We start from the raw sequence: 16,033 nt of genomic DNA, 5'->3' as shown, positions 1-16,033 counted from the left end.
TCAGCAAAACAAAACATCGGTTGGAAAAGGCCATGTGGAGGAAAATAAATTGAAAGTTGAGACTGTGCTAGAGTAATTTTTGTGTTAGAATTAATATCGGCTAGCAGGTCAAAGTTAATGTTAAATACTTAACCATCACTAGTGGTCTAGTGGTGACCACGAGTATTTTAGTTCCATCTATGGTGGGTCCCAGTCATGGGCATCTCTAAGAATTCACGTACCATGTTCGAGATCAAAAAAATGTGTCACTCCGTAATGTTTAATTATTATTTAATTTTAAAATCAAATGAGCATTTGGCTCAGTAAAGCTAATGTCAATTGGGTAACTTCCAAACCATAAAAGTTGTTTTGTAAATGGGTCTATCTTGGAGTTGGTATAGGTATATTATTTAAAAAAATTAACATATATATCGGATTTTTTTATAAAAAAACACGTGCCCCTCGAAAATCACGGGCCCTGTGCGGTGGTCCTCCCCGCACACCCTCATCACCGCCCATGGTCCAGTGAATTTTCCTCTCCATGTCTCAAGTTCAAGTGTAGGTGATAGGGGTTTCTTATTGAGTGTTTAAATTGGGGATCTATTGTGCGAGGTGGCTCTTTAACGCGGACCCATTTAAGGTAACATATGCTAGACCTCCTGACATTTACGAATAATTCACCCCTTTAAAAAAAATCCGCAAAATGCAAAAAAAAAAAAAAAGAAAAGAAAAAAGAAGGATTGTGACAAATGCAAACACGTGTATGTACGCATGCATGTTTGTTGCCATTCGGTCCACAAGACACATCCATTTTTAAAATCACATGTAAGCTAAACATGATGTACGCATGCATGTTTGTTTATTCGACTCAAGAGGAAATGAATTTTCAGATTCCTAAACATTTACAACTCGTAAGCTAAACAATGGCTAAAAAATCTCTACAAAATTGGAACGTATATTTATGAACAAAACAAAAATTACATAAGAGATCATCCCCGAAATAGAGGTATTCTTCTCCGAATCTTTGTTTAGATCCTTACTCGATAGTCCATGGCATTATAGGCTAGTGGTATTTTGAGGGTGCAATAAATTATGATGCAGGCTCAAGTGTAAAGGATCGGACCATGACATTTCTAGAGGCCCATGATCGAGCTTCCAAGGGTGTTTTACGAAAACGTGCATAACTTTGGCTACGAGTCTCCGTTTTAGGCGTTCAACCAGTCAAATTGAAGCTCGAAACGAGGCCTGAAATGGCCTTGTCCAAGTTTCGCCCCAAAAAACACATTCTAATGGGAGTTTAGGACACTTTTTATGTTTTTTCGGTATTTTATGCATTTTGTTTTTGGGCTTGTTTTTGGCCCATGGCCTTTTTGCAGCTCATTTCGAATTTCAGACTCTATTTATGTCTTTCTCTTGTATTTTGGATGGTCAGAATTGAATTTTGAGAAATAACCATTTTCACTTCAAATTCTTTGCCCTTTGGGTTGGATATTGGGGGTTTGGGGACGATCATCACGGGTATTCGTAGAATCAACTTGATTTGTTCTTAGTTATAATTTCCGCGGTACATCATTTGGTATCAGATCCGAATTCCTGGCTCAAAATGCCTCTGAGGAGAAACGGGCCACTCGATGAAGTGTACGAACGGGAGTTGGAACATCGACTTATGGCGCGAGTGGAGCAACGTTTGGATCAAGTGGTCGATCAGTTGGCTGACCGGATGGCTGTCTTGATCAATCGTAGGAGGCAGGGACCCAATTATGGGTATGGTTCTTATTTTAGTAACCCGTTTGGTGATGGTTCGACTTCTGAGGACAAACAGGAAGGGCGACCAAGGAGAGAACATGGAGTGGGCAATAGGCGTTGGGATTCTGGGACAAGAGTTGATATACTAGAATTTGATGGGACTTGTTTGAATCCATAGGGGTTCATCGATTTGTTGGCTACCGTGGAGGAAGTGTTTGAGTACAAGGAAGTGTCTGAAAAAAAACGGGTGGCTTTGATTGCTACCAGTTACGTGGTAGGGCCTCTGCATGGTGGCAACAATTGAAGCTCGCACGAAAGAGGCTCGGGAAGTCAAGAATCGTGACATGGACCAAGATGAGAAAGTGCCTGCGGTCCAACTTTTTGCCTTGTAACTTTCAAAGGTTGATGTACCAACGTCTGCAAAATTTAAAACAGGGGGCTAAATTGGTTGATGACTATACAACGGAGTTTTACCAATTGATTGCTAGGAACGATATTCAAGAACCTAAAGAACAACTTGTTTCTCGATATATTGGGGGATTGAGATTTCAAATCATGGAGTCTGTGAATCTTTTTGACCCGATAACCACTCCAGAGGCGCACCAACGGGCGTTGGCCTTTGAGAAACAAAATCGTAGGGTGAGCGGTTCATTTGCTCATGCCCCTGCTGGAGGAAATGTTGGGTCGGGTAGTGGGGCACCTCGTGGTGGGCCTAGTCAGCAAAGGCCGGAGGTTAACAATACCGGGCCAACTTCTAAGGGTGCTAATAGTAGTGGCCCGAGATGTTTCAATTGTGGTGAAACAGGCCATCATCAGTTTCAAGATGAGCTGGAGGAAGCAAGCAATGTTTTTATTTTGATAGGGAAGCAAGTGCCCGAGGAAGTCGAAATTCCTGAATGTATGGTTCCATTATTTGTGGACTTTGTTGATATTTTCCCTGATGATTTACCTGCCGGATTGCCACCCTTACGAGAGATCCAACACCACATTGATTTGGAACCGGGGGCCCAACTACCCAATAAGCCCCATTACAGAATGAGCCCAAAAGAACATGAGGAATTGCCTCGGCAGGTTGAAGACTTAATCTCTAATCGGGAAAACATGGGTCTTGTGCTGTTCCTGCTCTCTTGACTTTAAAAAAGGATGGGACATGGTGTATGTGTGTTGACAGTCGTGTAGTCAACAAGATCACTGTGAGATACAGATTTCCAATTCCCCGACTTGATGGTTTACATGACCAAATTAGCGGTGCCACTATTTTCACAAAACTAGACTTGAAGAATGGGTACAACTAGATTCGACTCAGGCCTGGTGATGAGTGGAAAACCGCATGCAAGACTCTTGAGGGGTTGTATGAATGGTTAGTGATGCCTTTTGGTTTATCCAATGCCCCTAGTACGTTTATGAGAGTCATGAACCAGTTGTTTAGTCCCTTTATTGGTAAATTTGTGGTGGTCTATTTTGATGATGTCCTTATTTATAGCCCTGATTTTAATGAGCGTGTGAAGCATGTACGACAGGTTTTGACCTTGCTCTATAGGGATAACTTGTATACAACCAAGAAGAAGTGTGTCTTCATGGTCCCTAAGGTCCTGTTTTTGGGGTATGTTGTTTCTAGTGACGGCATACATGTGGATGAATCAAAAGTAGCGTTGTTAAGCAATGGCCAACTTCAACTACGATAATTGAAATACGTAGTTTCCATTGTCTTGCTTCATTTTATAGACGGTTCATTCGAAATTTCAGTTCCCTTATATCGCCAGTGATTGATTGCATGAAAGGGAAGACTTTTATTTGGACTGAGGAGGAAGAATCAACTTTTCAGTTAATCAAGGAGAAGCTTACAACAGCGCCAATTCTAGTATTGCCAGATTTTTCTCAGGTTTTTGAATTGCACACAAACGCCTCGTAGGTTGGTATTGGGGTAGTGCTAAGTCAAGGGGGTGTCAAGTTTCCTAGTTCAGTGAGAAGTTGATTGGGCCAAAGTTACGTTATAGCACTTATGATTTTGAATTTTATGCAGTGGTCCAGGCTGTGAAACATTGGCGACATTATTTGTTTCACAAGGAGTTTGTTTTGTTTACAGACCATTATTCGTTGAGGCATATCCGTAGTCAAGATAAAGTATCACATAAGCATGCTCGGTGGATGGCTTTCTTGGAGAAGTTTACTTTTGTTGTGAAGCATAAGTCTGGAATTTCGAATCTGATGGCGGATGCCTTGAGCAGAAGGAGTAACCTGCTCGTTTCTATGAGAGTTGTTGTACCCGTGCTAGATAGTCTCATAGAACAGCTCACAACAGATCCATATTTTTCTGTTATTTTGCCGGACGTGCAATTTGGGAAGCGGTCCGATTTTCTTATGCATGACGGTTTTCTTTTTAAGGAAAATCAATTATGTATCCCTAATTCCAGTCTCCGCCTTCAAATCACTAAAGAGCTGCATGGCGAAGGGCACGTTGGGAGAGACCGTACTCTACTATAGGTGCAATCTTCTTTTTTTGGCCTACTATGTGCAGGGATGTTGATCGCTTTGTTAGATGTTGCAGGATCTTTCAAGTTTCAAAGGGCACAACTACTAATGTGGGCCTTTATATGCCTCTACCCATTCCTCTGCAGCCTTGGGTAGATATTAGTATGGATTTTGTGTTGGGATTACCACGTACTCAGCGTGGTAATGATTCGATCTTTGTAGTAGTGGACCGGTTTTCGAAAATGGTGCACTTTATTCCCTGCAAGAAGACAACAGATGCAATTAATGTGGCTAAGTTGTTCTTTCGGGATATTTATCATTTGCATGGTTTGCGATCCTCTATTGTTTCTGATCGGGACACTTGTTTCTTGAGTCATTTTTGGCGCAACCTATGGAAAATGGTGAACACTCAGCTTAATTTCAGTAGCGCTTACCACCCTCATACTGATGGGCAGACGGATGTTGTTAATCGGTCAGTTGGTAATCTTTTACGGTGTTTTGTGGGTGATTATGTGAAGTCTTGGGATCAAAAGCTGTGTCAGGATGAGTTTGCTCATAATCATGTTGTTAATCGGAGTACTAGGTTTAGCCCGTTTGAGGTGGTCTATTCTTTTAAGCCTCGGGGGCCTCTTGATTTGATGTCACTTTCTGTCCCAAGTTTTGTCCCCAAAAAGGTGCAAGATTTTGTTGTTGGGTTACATTAAGTTCATAAAGCTGTGAAGGACAACTTAGCCCACACTAATTCAAAGTACAAGCAAGCTGCAGATCAAAAGCGTAGGCAAGTTGATTTTGAAGAGGGTGACTTTGTTTGGGCCATTTTGAATAAAGATCGTTTTTCAGTTGGAGAGTATAATAAATTGTCAGCCAAGAAAACGAAGATAGTGGAGATTGTGTAGAAGAAAAATTCTAATGCCTATCGTCTGAAGTTACCAAGCCACATTCGTTGTTCTAATGTTTTCAATGTCAAACATTTGGTGTCTTTTCATGGGGATTCTTCTGATGATGACTTCACTACGGATTCGAGGTCGAATTTTGTCTACCCAGGAGGGAATGATGCAGGCCCAAGTGTAGATGATCGGGCCATGGCATTTCTGGAGGCCCATGATCGAGTTTCAAATGGTGTTTTACAAAAACATGCATAACTTTGGCTACGGGTCTCCGTTGTAGGCGTTCAACCAGTCAAATCGAAGCTTGAAACGAGGAGCACGTTGTGGCAAGGCCTAAAAGGGCTTTGTCCAAGTTTCTCCCCAAAAAACGCATTCTAATAGGAGTTTTGGACACTTTTTATGTTTTTTCGGTATTTTATGCATTTTGTTTTTGGGCTTGTGTTTGGCCGATGACCTTTTTGCGGCCCATTTCGAATTTCAGACTCTATTTATGTCTTTCTCTTGTAATTTGGATGATCAGTATTGAATTTTGAGAAATAACCATTTTCACTTCAAATTCTTTGCCCTTTGGGTTGGATTTTGAGGGTTTGGGAAAGATCATCACGGGTATTCGTAGAATCAACATGATTTGTTCTTCGTTATCATTTCACACGCTACATCACATTATGTGTTGGGTTTAAATTGGTGTATAGGCATTATTGTCTAGTGAAAATGTATATGATCGGGTGGTTCCGCTTGTAACACGGTGATACTCTAATGATCTGTCAGTGATCTAAATTTGTCATTAAAAGATTTCTACGAGATCACAAATCTCCAACTGGAGTTGTATCGACACGAGTCTTTATCAGTATTAACTCATCATCATAATTAACCAATAACCGTCAATATCATTGCCCCATTTTAGTAGAAATTAATTACCACAAGTCTTTATATTGTCGGACAACCGTCAATATCATTGTCCAATTTTAGTAGAAATTAATTACCACAAGTCTTTATATTGTCGGTAACAACTTGTTACCGGTAGGAGGTTCTTATCATTAGAAACTTCACTTAAACAAATTGTTATAGGATAGAGCAAAAGTATTATTAATCAAATTAATTAATTAAAACCTTGTTTCATAGCTACTCAAGAACACATGAATTTTCAGAAACGTAAACAATTCGATTGATAACTCCCATTAAGGTTTATTGTTACATCAAACTCATCTAGAAACACATAAGTTAACAATAACTAAAAAGATCTCTACATAATTGGGATAGATATTTAGGATGGAGATACAATAGGAAGTTTATTTGGCTAGGAAGGCTAGGAAATGATCTTGACCATCCATTTAGTTAATCAAGGGCTAAGATTAAATGATGGAAATTAAAGAGGAGAAAAAGAGGCGCGTGAGTTTGTTTAGGGGTATTCTAGTCAATCCAAGCCAATAGTTTCTCTCTCCTCCAATTCCCCCCCATTTTTTAAACGTTAATAACTCTTTCATACGGCATTATTTTTTTATAAAAATTGCACCAAAAAAACGAGCGTTTTTTTATCTTTAAAACGAGTATACTATTGGTATATTTTAAAAACAAAAAATTTTAAACCCAATTGTGTAAAACGCAATAGAAAAACCCCAGTTACGTAAAACGCAATGAAAAAAAATCTAAAAAATGACATTTTTCTAAAACGCAATACACTAAAAACACAAAGAAATGTCTTTTTTGTAAAACGCAATGGCCAGAAAACACAAAGAAATGTCTTATTTCTAATTGCAATGGACTGAAAACACATAAAAAAAGTGTTTTACCTAAAACGCAATGCACAAAAAACACAAAGAAATGTCTTATTTGTAAAACGCAATGTTAGAAAACACAAAGAAATGTTTTATTTGTAAAACGCAATGGACAGAAAACACAAAGAAATGTTCTATTTGTAAAACGCAATGGCCAGAAAACACTTAAAAATGTCTCATTTCTAAAACGCAATGACCTAAAAAAACAAAAGAAAGTGTTCTCTGTAAAACGCAATGGACTGAAAACACCTAAAAATGTGTTTTACCTAAAACGCAATGACTAAAAACACTTCAAAAATGTATTTTACCTAAAATGCAATGACTAAAGACACTTAAAAATGTGTTTTTTCTAAAACGCAATAGCCAAAAAACACATAAAACTCTCTTATTTCTAAAACGCAATGGACACATAAAACTGTTTGTGAACTGTTTGTGAATTGTGTGTGAACTGTCTGAATTGTCTACGAATTACTGTTTGTCAACCCCAGCCAGGGGCTCTGCCCCTTGGACCCCGCCAGGGGCTGCCGCCCTGGGACCTCGCTACCAGGGGCTGCCGTCCCCGGACCCCCGCCAAGATCGTAAAACGTAATGACTAAATAAAAACCCAGATCGTGAAAATGAAATTAAAGAATTTCTTACATGGATCGAAGCCGATTTCTTCATCAATTGACGAAATTTGAATGATAGAAACACTTATCAGCGATTGAATCGAACAAATCGAGTGATTATCTTCAAAATCACCAGAAAAAACGAGATTTTAAATGAAATTAAACTGGGTTTTCTTCGAAAAAAGCTGAAGAACACGTTGATCGGGTGGTTGAATCATTGATTGATGACGAAAATCACACTATAATGTAGTGATTATTGAGATAGTAAGTGAAGAAAAGGTTGGAGATGGTGGGTTTTGAAAATGGTGGGTTATGAAGTAACTGGGGAGAAGAAGGAAGAATAAACGATGAGATTGACTAAAATACCCTTTCTCTTTATTTTAAAATTTGCCACATGTCATAATCCTATAGCTTCCTATCCTTCCTATACAAAATTAACTTCCTATTTGATCTTTTCCCTAGATATTTAATTATAATAAAGGGTAAATTACTTTTTGAGTCCCTGTGTTTTATGGGTTTTAACTAGTTGAGTCCAAAAGCAAAAAGTTTAACGACCTGAGTCCCCATAAGCATTTTCTTTAACCATTTGAGTCCAAATTTCTAACCCAGTTAGAATTTTGTTGTTAAGTATTGTTAAATGACCAATTTAACCCTATAAAACTATTAAAACATTAAAAAATATTGTCAAAACGCCACTATCAAAATCAATAGGTTCTCAAAGCCAAAACAACTATTCAGTCGCAAACACTCAAACCCACTCCTATCTTTCTCTCTCTCTCTCTCTCTATATATATATATATATAAACACCACCAAGAACCACCCTAGCCATCACAATCTCCACCGTACAACACCTCATCCTAACAACCACAACCACCTCACCTGCAGGCTGTAACCATACACCACCATCACCACAATGGTAACAGATGTCAATAACATGAATCCAACGCTCAAATCCCACTAACTTCACACACAAAAATCGATCTAAAACACAAACCAACACAAAAAAAAATCGATCTAAAAACAAACCAACACCAAAATCGATCTCAAAAATCAGTCAAACCTGGTCAAAATCGGGTCAACTGACCGAAACTGATTAACATTGGTTGCTCTGGTGGTTACCGAGGGCGGCGTTGGCTTCAGATCTGTTCGTGAGCGCATCTTGAGTTTTGGATGTTGTATTGAGACATTGAAACCCTGCCCAGATCTCTCTCGCCCCCTGCATCTCTTGCCACCAAGATAGAAACCCTAACTGTGAATCTTAGCTTGACTCACCGCATAATTACTAAACTTCACCTTCTCAAACCCTGCATCCGCCATCGTTCCTTATCCTCCATCTGTTCGAATTCAAAATTCAAATCTAGAAGCTTAGCGAACTCGGTTACCAGTTGCGAGAAGCTCCGGTGCCGGCGAGGAGCTGAGGATTAGTGGGATGGTGGTGGTAATGGGGCTTCGCGAATTCAAAATCGAGTCGATTTGTTGATTGGTGGTTCCTGATGCTTCCATTTTTTTGTTGTTGCAGGATTGTTTGATTAGAAACCTAGTAGATGATTAGGTTAGGTTGAGATATGGGATTTGGAAAGGGAGAAAAGGTCATCGACGGGACTGATGCAGATCTGAGGATAAGAGTATATGAGAGAGAGAGTAAGAGAAAACTAAAAAAATAGTTTTTTTTTTTAATTTATTTTTAATAATAGGGATAATTTGGTCATTTAACAAGTTTTAACAAAATAATTCTAACAGTGTTAGAAAATTGGACTCAAATGGTTAAGAAAAGTGCTTATAGGGACTCAGGGCGTTAAACATTTTGATTTTGGACTCAACTAGTTAAAACCTCTAAAACATAGGGACTAAAAAGTAATTTACCCTATAATAAATGAACAAAGATTACCAAAATTTTAGGATTAATAACAACCGTGTGGTGCATGACCCAGTTTGTCATACATAGAAAAGTCCTACTCTGATAAAAAAGCCCCAATTCTGTCAACATTATCAATGCATCATCTAGTCATGCTTCCACTTAATGAATTGTCATATATAATGACCTTCAGACTTCATAACTATAAGGTTCATGTTATTTACAACAATAATGAAATCAGATTTCAAAGATAAGATTTATCTCACTATGATCAATTATTGGTCATGGTGGTGGGATGTGGACAATGAAGGAGACGAGCTTGCTTGCACAATTCTCACCATTTTGGTTCTAGTTTTATCCCTTCTATGGTACAAGTGGACCGGATGGTTTACAAAGGGTGGTAGAATTCGGTTGCCACCAGGTCCTTATGGCTTACCAGTTTTCGGGTACCTCCCCTTTTTGAGCCACCAATTACATGAAAGATTCACCGAGATATCGCATAGATATGGTCCTATCTTTAGCCTGAGGCTGGGAAGTAAGTTTCATGTTGTGGTGAGCTCTGTGGACCTAGCAAAGGTTGTGACTCGTGAATTTGACCGGACTTTTGCTAACCGCAGTCCTCCTGTGGCAGCACTAACCATCACTTATGGTGGGCTGGATATTGCATGGTCCAACAACAACGCATACTGGCGCAACATGCGTAAACTTTTGGTGAGCCAAGTGTTGAGCAATGCAAATCTTGATGCTTGTCAGGGTTTTAGAACAACTGAAGTGAGAAAAACAATAAGTAATGTTTATGCAAGGATGGGGACACCTGTTGATATCAATGAAATTGGTTTTGACACAGAACTTAACGTTGTAACGAGCATGCTATGGGGTCGTAGTAGCATATCTGGTGATTTTTTTGATGGGTTTCGAGAAGTTGAGTTTAAGATTATCGCGTTACTGACTGCACCAAATATCTCCGATTTTATCCCGGTGTTATCATGGTTTGATTTACAGGGGAGAAACAGAGAAATGCAGAAGCAACGCGAACATCTTGATAGGATTTTGGACCACATTATTGAAGACAGAATCGAAACAAACTCTAGAAAAACTGAAGACGCAGCTGAGGATGACGGAAGGAAGGATTTTCTGCAGATCATGTTAGAGCTTAAAGACCAGAAAGATGCATCCACATCATTTGACATAGTTCAAATAAAGGCCCTATTATTTGTATGTTCGTCCTAAACCTTTCATTTTATTTTTATGAAACTACAATTTAGTGTACCAAACATGTATGCGCGTGGTGCAAGAGTGTTTGTCTAATTTCCTGATGTGCGCATTCTTACCTTGCATATACTAAATGATTGATAATTACTATAACAGGACATCTTGACAGCATCAACAGACACAACTTCAACGATGGTTGAATGGGTGATGGCAGAGATTCTGAATAATCTAGGTGTAAAGACAAAGATTCATGAAGAACTAACAGAGGTTGTGGGTATGGATATTGTTGAAGAATCTCATCTACACAAATTAAAATATTTGGATGCTGTGGTCAAGGAGACATTTAGGGTACACCCTCCACTTCCTCTCTTAATCCAGAGAAGCCCTGATGAAACTTGCATGGTGGGTGGATACACAATTCCAAAGGGTAGTATCGTCTATATTAACGCTTGGGCGATCCAACACGATCCCAAGAACTGGACGAATCCTTTAGAGTTCAAGCCGGAGAGGTTCTTGAATGGAAAATGGGATTACAGTGGAACTAATATCAATTTTTTACCATTTGGATCAGGAAGAAGGATATGCCCAGGCGTCCCCCTTGGGGAGAAGATGTTGATGTATATATTAGCATCACTCTTGCATTCGTTCGAGTGGATCTTGCCTAAAGATGAAGAGTTTGAGCTTTCAGATGAGTTTGGATTTGTGACCAAGAAAACGAAACCACTGGTTGCAATACCATTTCAAAGATTATCTGATGCAACTCTCTATGAATGATAATTATGTTGTTCAATGAATAAATTAAAGTTTATTGAAATATATATATATATATATATATATATGTGTGTGTGTGTGTGTGTGTGTTCTACCGGTTGATCTAAAATGTACCAGTCGGAATTAAATGTTATGAATAAATTAAAACTAATTTATTGCATACTAGTTGGCTATGTAGTTCAGTAACCCTTGAATTAGTTAGTAAATTCAGTCCGAATGGCTTAGAAAGTTGACATGCTATATCAAATTACTCTAACTCATAACCTTCTCCCTCCATTTTATCAGGATTGTATAGCTGCTATCAAAACAAGAAATTTGTATGAAAACATTACAGCTATGATTTCTGATATCCCAACTATGATTTTCAAAGTATATGTTTTTTTTTAACTGCAAATGCAAACCAATTCATTCCAGAAACCGGGACCCCGAGTGGGGGTGGGAAGAATTCCATCACTCACAACATACAATCAAGTTCTGACATGTCATCAAACATTTTCCATCACTCACAACCTTTTTTTAGTGGCAATGGTCATCACTCACAACACCCAACAATATCCATCACTCACAACACTCAACAACCCATCACTCAAACAAGTTCAACGCGTGAAGAGTTCAACGCGTTGTTAATTCCTCGCGTGATGGTGGTCCATCACGGAACCACCCCAACCCCCCTTAGCGAGCTGCTAAAGGAACCCAAAAACAGAAATTACAAGACTCCCAACATCCTAGAATTATTGCTAGGACCACCTAAGATGCCTTAGATACCTTAACTACCATTACCATTGAGTTTACATCAAAATTAATACAATAACTCTAAAGGCTGCAAAACAAAAGTGGGACCAACATCAACTTGCACCTTTATCCCCACATGCACACCCAAGTGATACGAGTGATTGTTACACTGGAAGGTATGTAGAGCCCCATTCCTATGAGGATGGGTCGTCATGTACACGTCATATCACCATCTCATAGAGGATGAGCCTTCTTACATTTTGAGGGGGGTGGAGGATGGGGCTACCCCATATTATTTTTATTGTTTAATTTATTTTATTTGTTTAACTTTTTTTTTAATTTTTATTGTTTAACTTTTTTATTTGTTTAACTTTATAAAAACAATTCAAAATTTAAATAAAAATAAGAGATAAAAGAAGATAATAAAATCCATTACATAAAAATCTGTGCCGCCCTTAGCACAGCGTTTGCGTAAAACATCTTCTCTTCCTCCTCCGAAGACGAGGACCACCAAGAATTAGATGACATTGTGGATGAAAATATATTTTTTTTATAAAACAATGGTATAAAAATGAGAGTGTTTTGGGTTGAAAGTGGAGAGAAAATGGTGAAAAATAGTATAAAATGAGAGTGTTTTATAGAAAAGGGGGAATTTTTTTTATTAATATCATAGCCGTTACAACGGCTACGTTTTGAATATCAAGCCCCGTCATGAGTGTCGAGTGGAAGCCGAAAGGGACGAGCCGGGCCGAGGGGGGCGGTGTGGGGGACCGGCGCCGGGCCAGGTTGGGCCTAAGCCGGCCCCCATACCTTCCAGTCTTAGAGATCTTAATTAATAAGAATTATTTGGTAATATCTTTTGGGGTGTGTACATTGACACACCTTTATCCCCATATGCACACCCAAGTAGGACCCTTATATATGCCACGCATGGGCGAAACTTAAGATTTCTGACCGATGAATCGAAAACGTATACACCTAAAAAAATTATAAAACGGGGGTCGAAAACGTATATACCTAAAAATTATTTACGAAAACTACATACCGGCCCTGAGCGAAAAGTTCAGGGGATCGGGCGCCCCCGACCCCTTCTATCCTGCGCCCCTGACGCCAGGTATAGGTTTGTACGTGACGTATTGGGTTTATTTCTCTGACCAGATATCAAAAACGGGACCCCTATATATGTCAAATACAGAAGTGTATGTAGCGTATCTCTGAACAAGGGTGAAACCTAGTATAGTGTCAAATCAATCACATATACGCCACATACTATTGGAAGGGTCGAATGGCGACCTCCATGGTGTTTTCAAGAACGCTTTGAGGCGGGGAAGAATTGATATGCGACTCAATCCATGCAAGCACATCGAGGGTTCTGCCCTGCAAGTTATTTGCTTATTTTTTGTTGATGCACGTGCTTTCCTTAGTCAGTTGATAAGTGGTCCATGTTATAGTCATGTTTTGTTTCTTTTCTTTGTATCTATAGAGTGTCGAATTTAAGAATTGGGTAGAAGAAAAATTGAAGTAAAAAGTGTCTCTTGTTCTATATCTAATTGTTGGAGATTAACTCACTTAACAGGTCTATTGGTAGATTAGCCATCTTGAATCGACTTCTAAAATTTTCCTTGTGAATACCATATCGTTTCTCGCTTTCTAAATACACCACACCGTAATAAAGATAATCGCCTGCACCACCTTTTTCTTACTTTTTTCCAATTTAGAGAAACTATGAACCTTTATTAGATCCCTAACCGAGAATGCAAGAATATTGGAATGCCACACCATCTGCTTACAATTTGCCATATGACCATAGTTACCTGACAAGCCGTCTGATGGATGAAACCCTCACAATACCAGATTAAACAAATACAAAACACTGCAGATTTGAACAAACAATTGTTCTGACTCTTTCTTGGATTAAAAAACGCTGATTACAATCAAGATCTTGCAGGAAATAAATACTACCCTAGACCTGCTATCCACTACTTGAACGTGATTAGAAACTGACGCAAACAATCCCTACAATTATGAAATCACGACCCACAACTAAGGCCCACTACTTTGACTCAATTAAACATAAAATAAACATGCTAAAATAAACTAGATGCTGGCCCGTTATGCCTGACCCGTTAACTTTCTGACCCATATCTGCTGACCCAGTTTTGACCCATCAAGATTATCCAACACCGTCAAGCCGTAAAAAGATTGCGCTAGTCTCAAGTTTACTTTGAACATCACCCACATTAACATTCCTCCTCAAAGCAACCATCGACAGGATCCGATCTCTCTCTGCTTTCCAAATGAAAGTATATATTTTCTAGCGGATCCCAAGCATTCTATTTCGAAGTGAATACATCAGCTTCCATACATGCTTTGAATAATACGTCTTTCATAGACGCCACCATCCCTTCCATTAAATTACCCAAATTAATATTATATTTCATTACCTCCTTTTCCATTCCAGCGATAGTCTTCCAAATGTATACCGCGTTTAATGCAACCTGTAAGTAAGACTCGGATTTGTTCGTGGTATGAATCGCCCCTATCACCTTTCTCCACAACGCCTCCTGTTCCATCTTATACCGCCACCACCATTTAGACAAAAGCGTAATATTTGCCTCTTTTAACGGAGTAACCCCCAAACCCCCAACTTCTTTCTTCTTTCGGTCCACAAACATCATCCCACCCGACCCAACACATTTTCTTCATGTTATCCAAACGCCCACAGAAAAAAATCCTTCATTTAGCTTCCATCGCATCAATCACCTTAACCGGCGCTTTAATAAAGAAAAGTAATACCTAGGCAATGTTTCCAAGACTGCTAGTCAAATGCCCACCTAGTGAAAGAGTAGACACTTTCCACTTTGATAGTCTCTTATCATAAGTATCCAAAACTGCATTAATTTTGTGCATATCCGCAAACGAAATCGGCCCCAAATAATTACATGGCAAAGTCCCTTCTTTACAACCAATTGCATTCACCAATCCCACCACCTCTTCCTTTTTAACCCCGACCCTGAACAACTTCGATTCCCCATAATTCATCTGTAAACCTCACACTAGCTAGATGCAAAATTCTGAGTAATCTCGCCATATTTACCCCATTTTCCTGACACCATTCACCCACTAACAATCATTGGCGAAAGCAAATTTGGAAGTCTAATACCTTGAAAGATGTCTTCCGCAACCACCTTTTCCAACATACAACTGAACAATGGCGGAACCAGAACGATTTAGTTAGGGGGTCATCATAAGCTTATATTCTATACTGGTTCAAATTAGGGTGTCCATCTCTAGTTTGTTCTTCAAAAACTCAAAATTTATAAATAAAAATTCAAAAAGTTCCGGTGATCGGAGGGTCAACGGACCCTCTTGACCCCCCTCTGGTTCCGCCCCTGCAACTGAAAGCTTTGTTCCTAACAAAACAAAAAAAAGAGATATTGGATCTCCTTGTCTAATTCCGCATTGGAACCGAAACTCAAAAGATGGCGATCCATTCACCAAGCTCTAATCCACCTAAGCCATTTACTAGGAAAGTTCATTTGCTCTTGTACCGTATCTAAAAAGTCCAAATTAAGGTGATGATACGCCTTTTCAAAATCTCTTTTAAACATCATAATCTTTGCTTTCACGCGTTTTATACAAATATAACTTCACTAATTATAAGAGGCCCGTTGATAATGTGCGACATTTTATAAAAGCCGACTGGTTATGCGTTTTAACCAAGCTATAACTTCACAATTGATAAAGGGGCCCATCAATTATGTTCTTAATCTTACATGGTGTAGATTGTGATGTAATTTTTTCCTAGAAAATCTAAGAATTACTTTAATAGATACCACAGCAGATTAGATTCGGCTTCTTAAATTAGGTTTATTATTTAAGGCCATGTTCTATAATATTAAAATATAAATACTTATGTGAATTTCTTTATTTAATAAAATACAAAAGAAAATGTCATTATTTTTATGTCATTAGTATTAATCGATTTAGAATTC

General features: G+C 38.8%; 1 protein-coding gene across 1 annotated transcript; it reads left to right on the top strand.

Annotated features, from left to right (window-relative positions):
- Positions 1 to 9,520: 9,520 nt before the first annotated feature.
- Positions 9,521 to 11,477, top strand: LOC110899635 (cytochrome P450 71AU50). The gene is made up of 2 exons (XM_022146525.2): positions 9,521 to 10,538; positions 10,692 to 11,477. Exons 1-2 carry the CDS (start codon positions 9,537 to 9,539, stop codon positions 11,307 to 11,309), a joined length of 1,620 nt encoding a protein of 539 aa, XP_022002217.1. The 5' UTR covers positions 9,521 to 9,536; the 3' UTR covers positions 11,310 to 11,477.
- Positions 11,478 to 16,033: the final 4,556 nt, after the last annotated feature.

The sequence above is a fragment of the Helianthus annuus genome, chromosome 13 (assembly GCF_002127325.2).
Source record: "Helianthus annuus cultivar XRQ/B chromosome 13, HanXRQr2.0-SUNRISE, whole genome shotgun sequence".
Classification (NCBI taxonomy): Eukaryota; Viridiplantae; Streptophyta; class Magnoliopsida; order Asterales; family Asteraceae; genus Helianthus; species Helianthus annuus.
This window is presented reverse-complemented; position numbering and strand designations above follow the sequence as displayed.

Excerpts from the sequence above, each read along its gene's own strand:
- LOC110899635 (XM_022146525.2), top strand. The coding sequence starts at position 9,537 with ATGTTATTTACAACAATAATGAAATCAGATTTCAAAGATAAGATTTAT. Across the intron at positions 10,539-10,691 it reads AAATAAAGGCCCTATTATTT|GACATCTTGACAGCATCAAC; the intron begins GTATGTTCGTCC and ends TTACTATAACAG.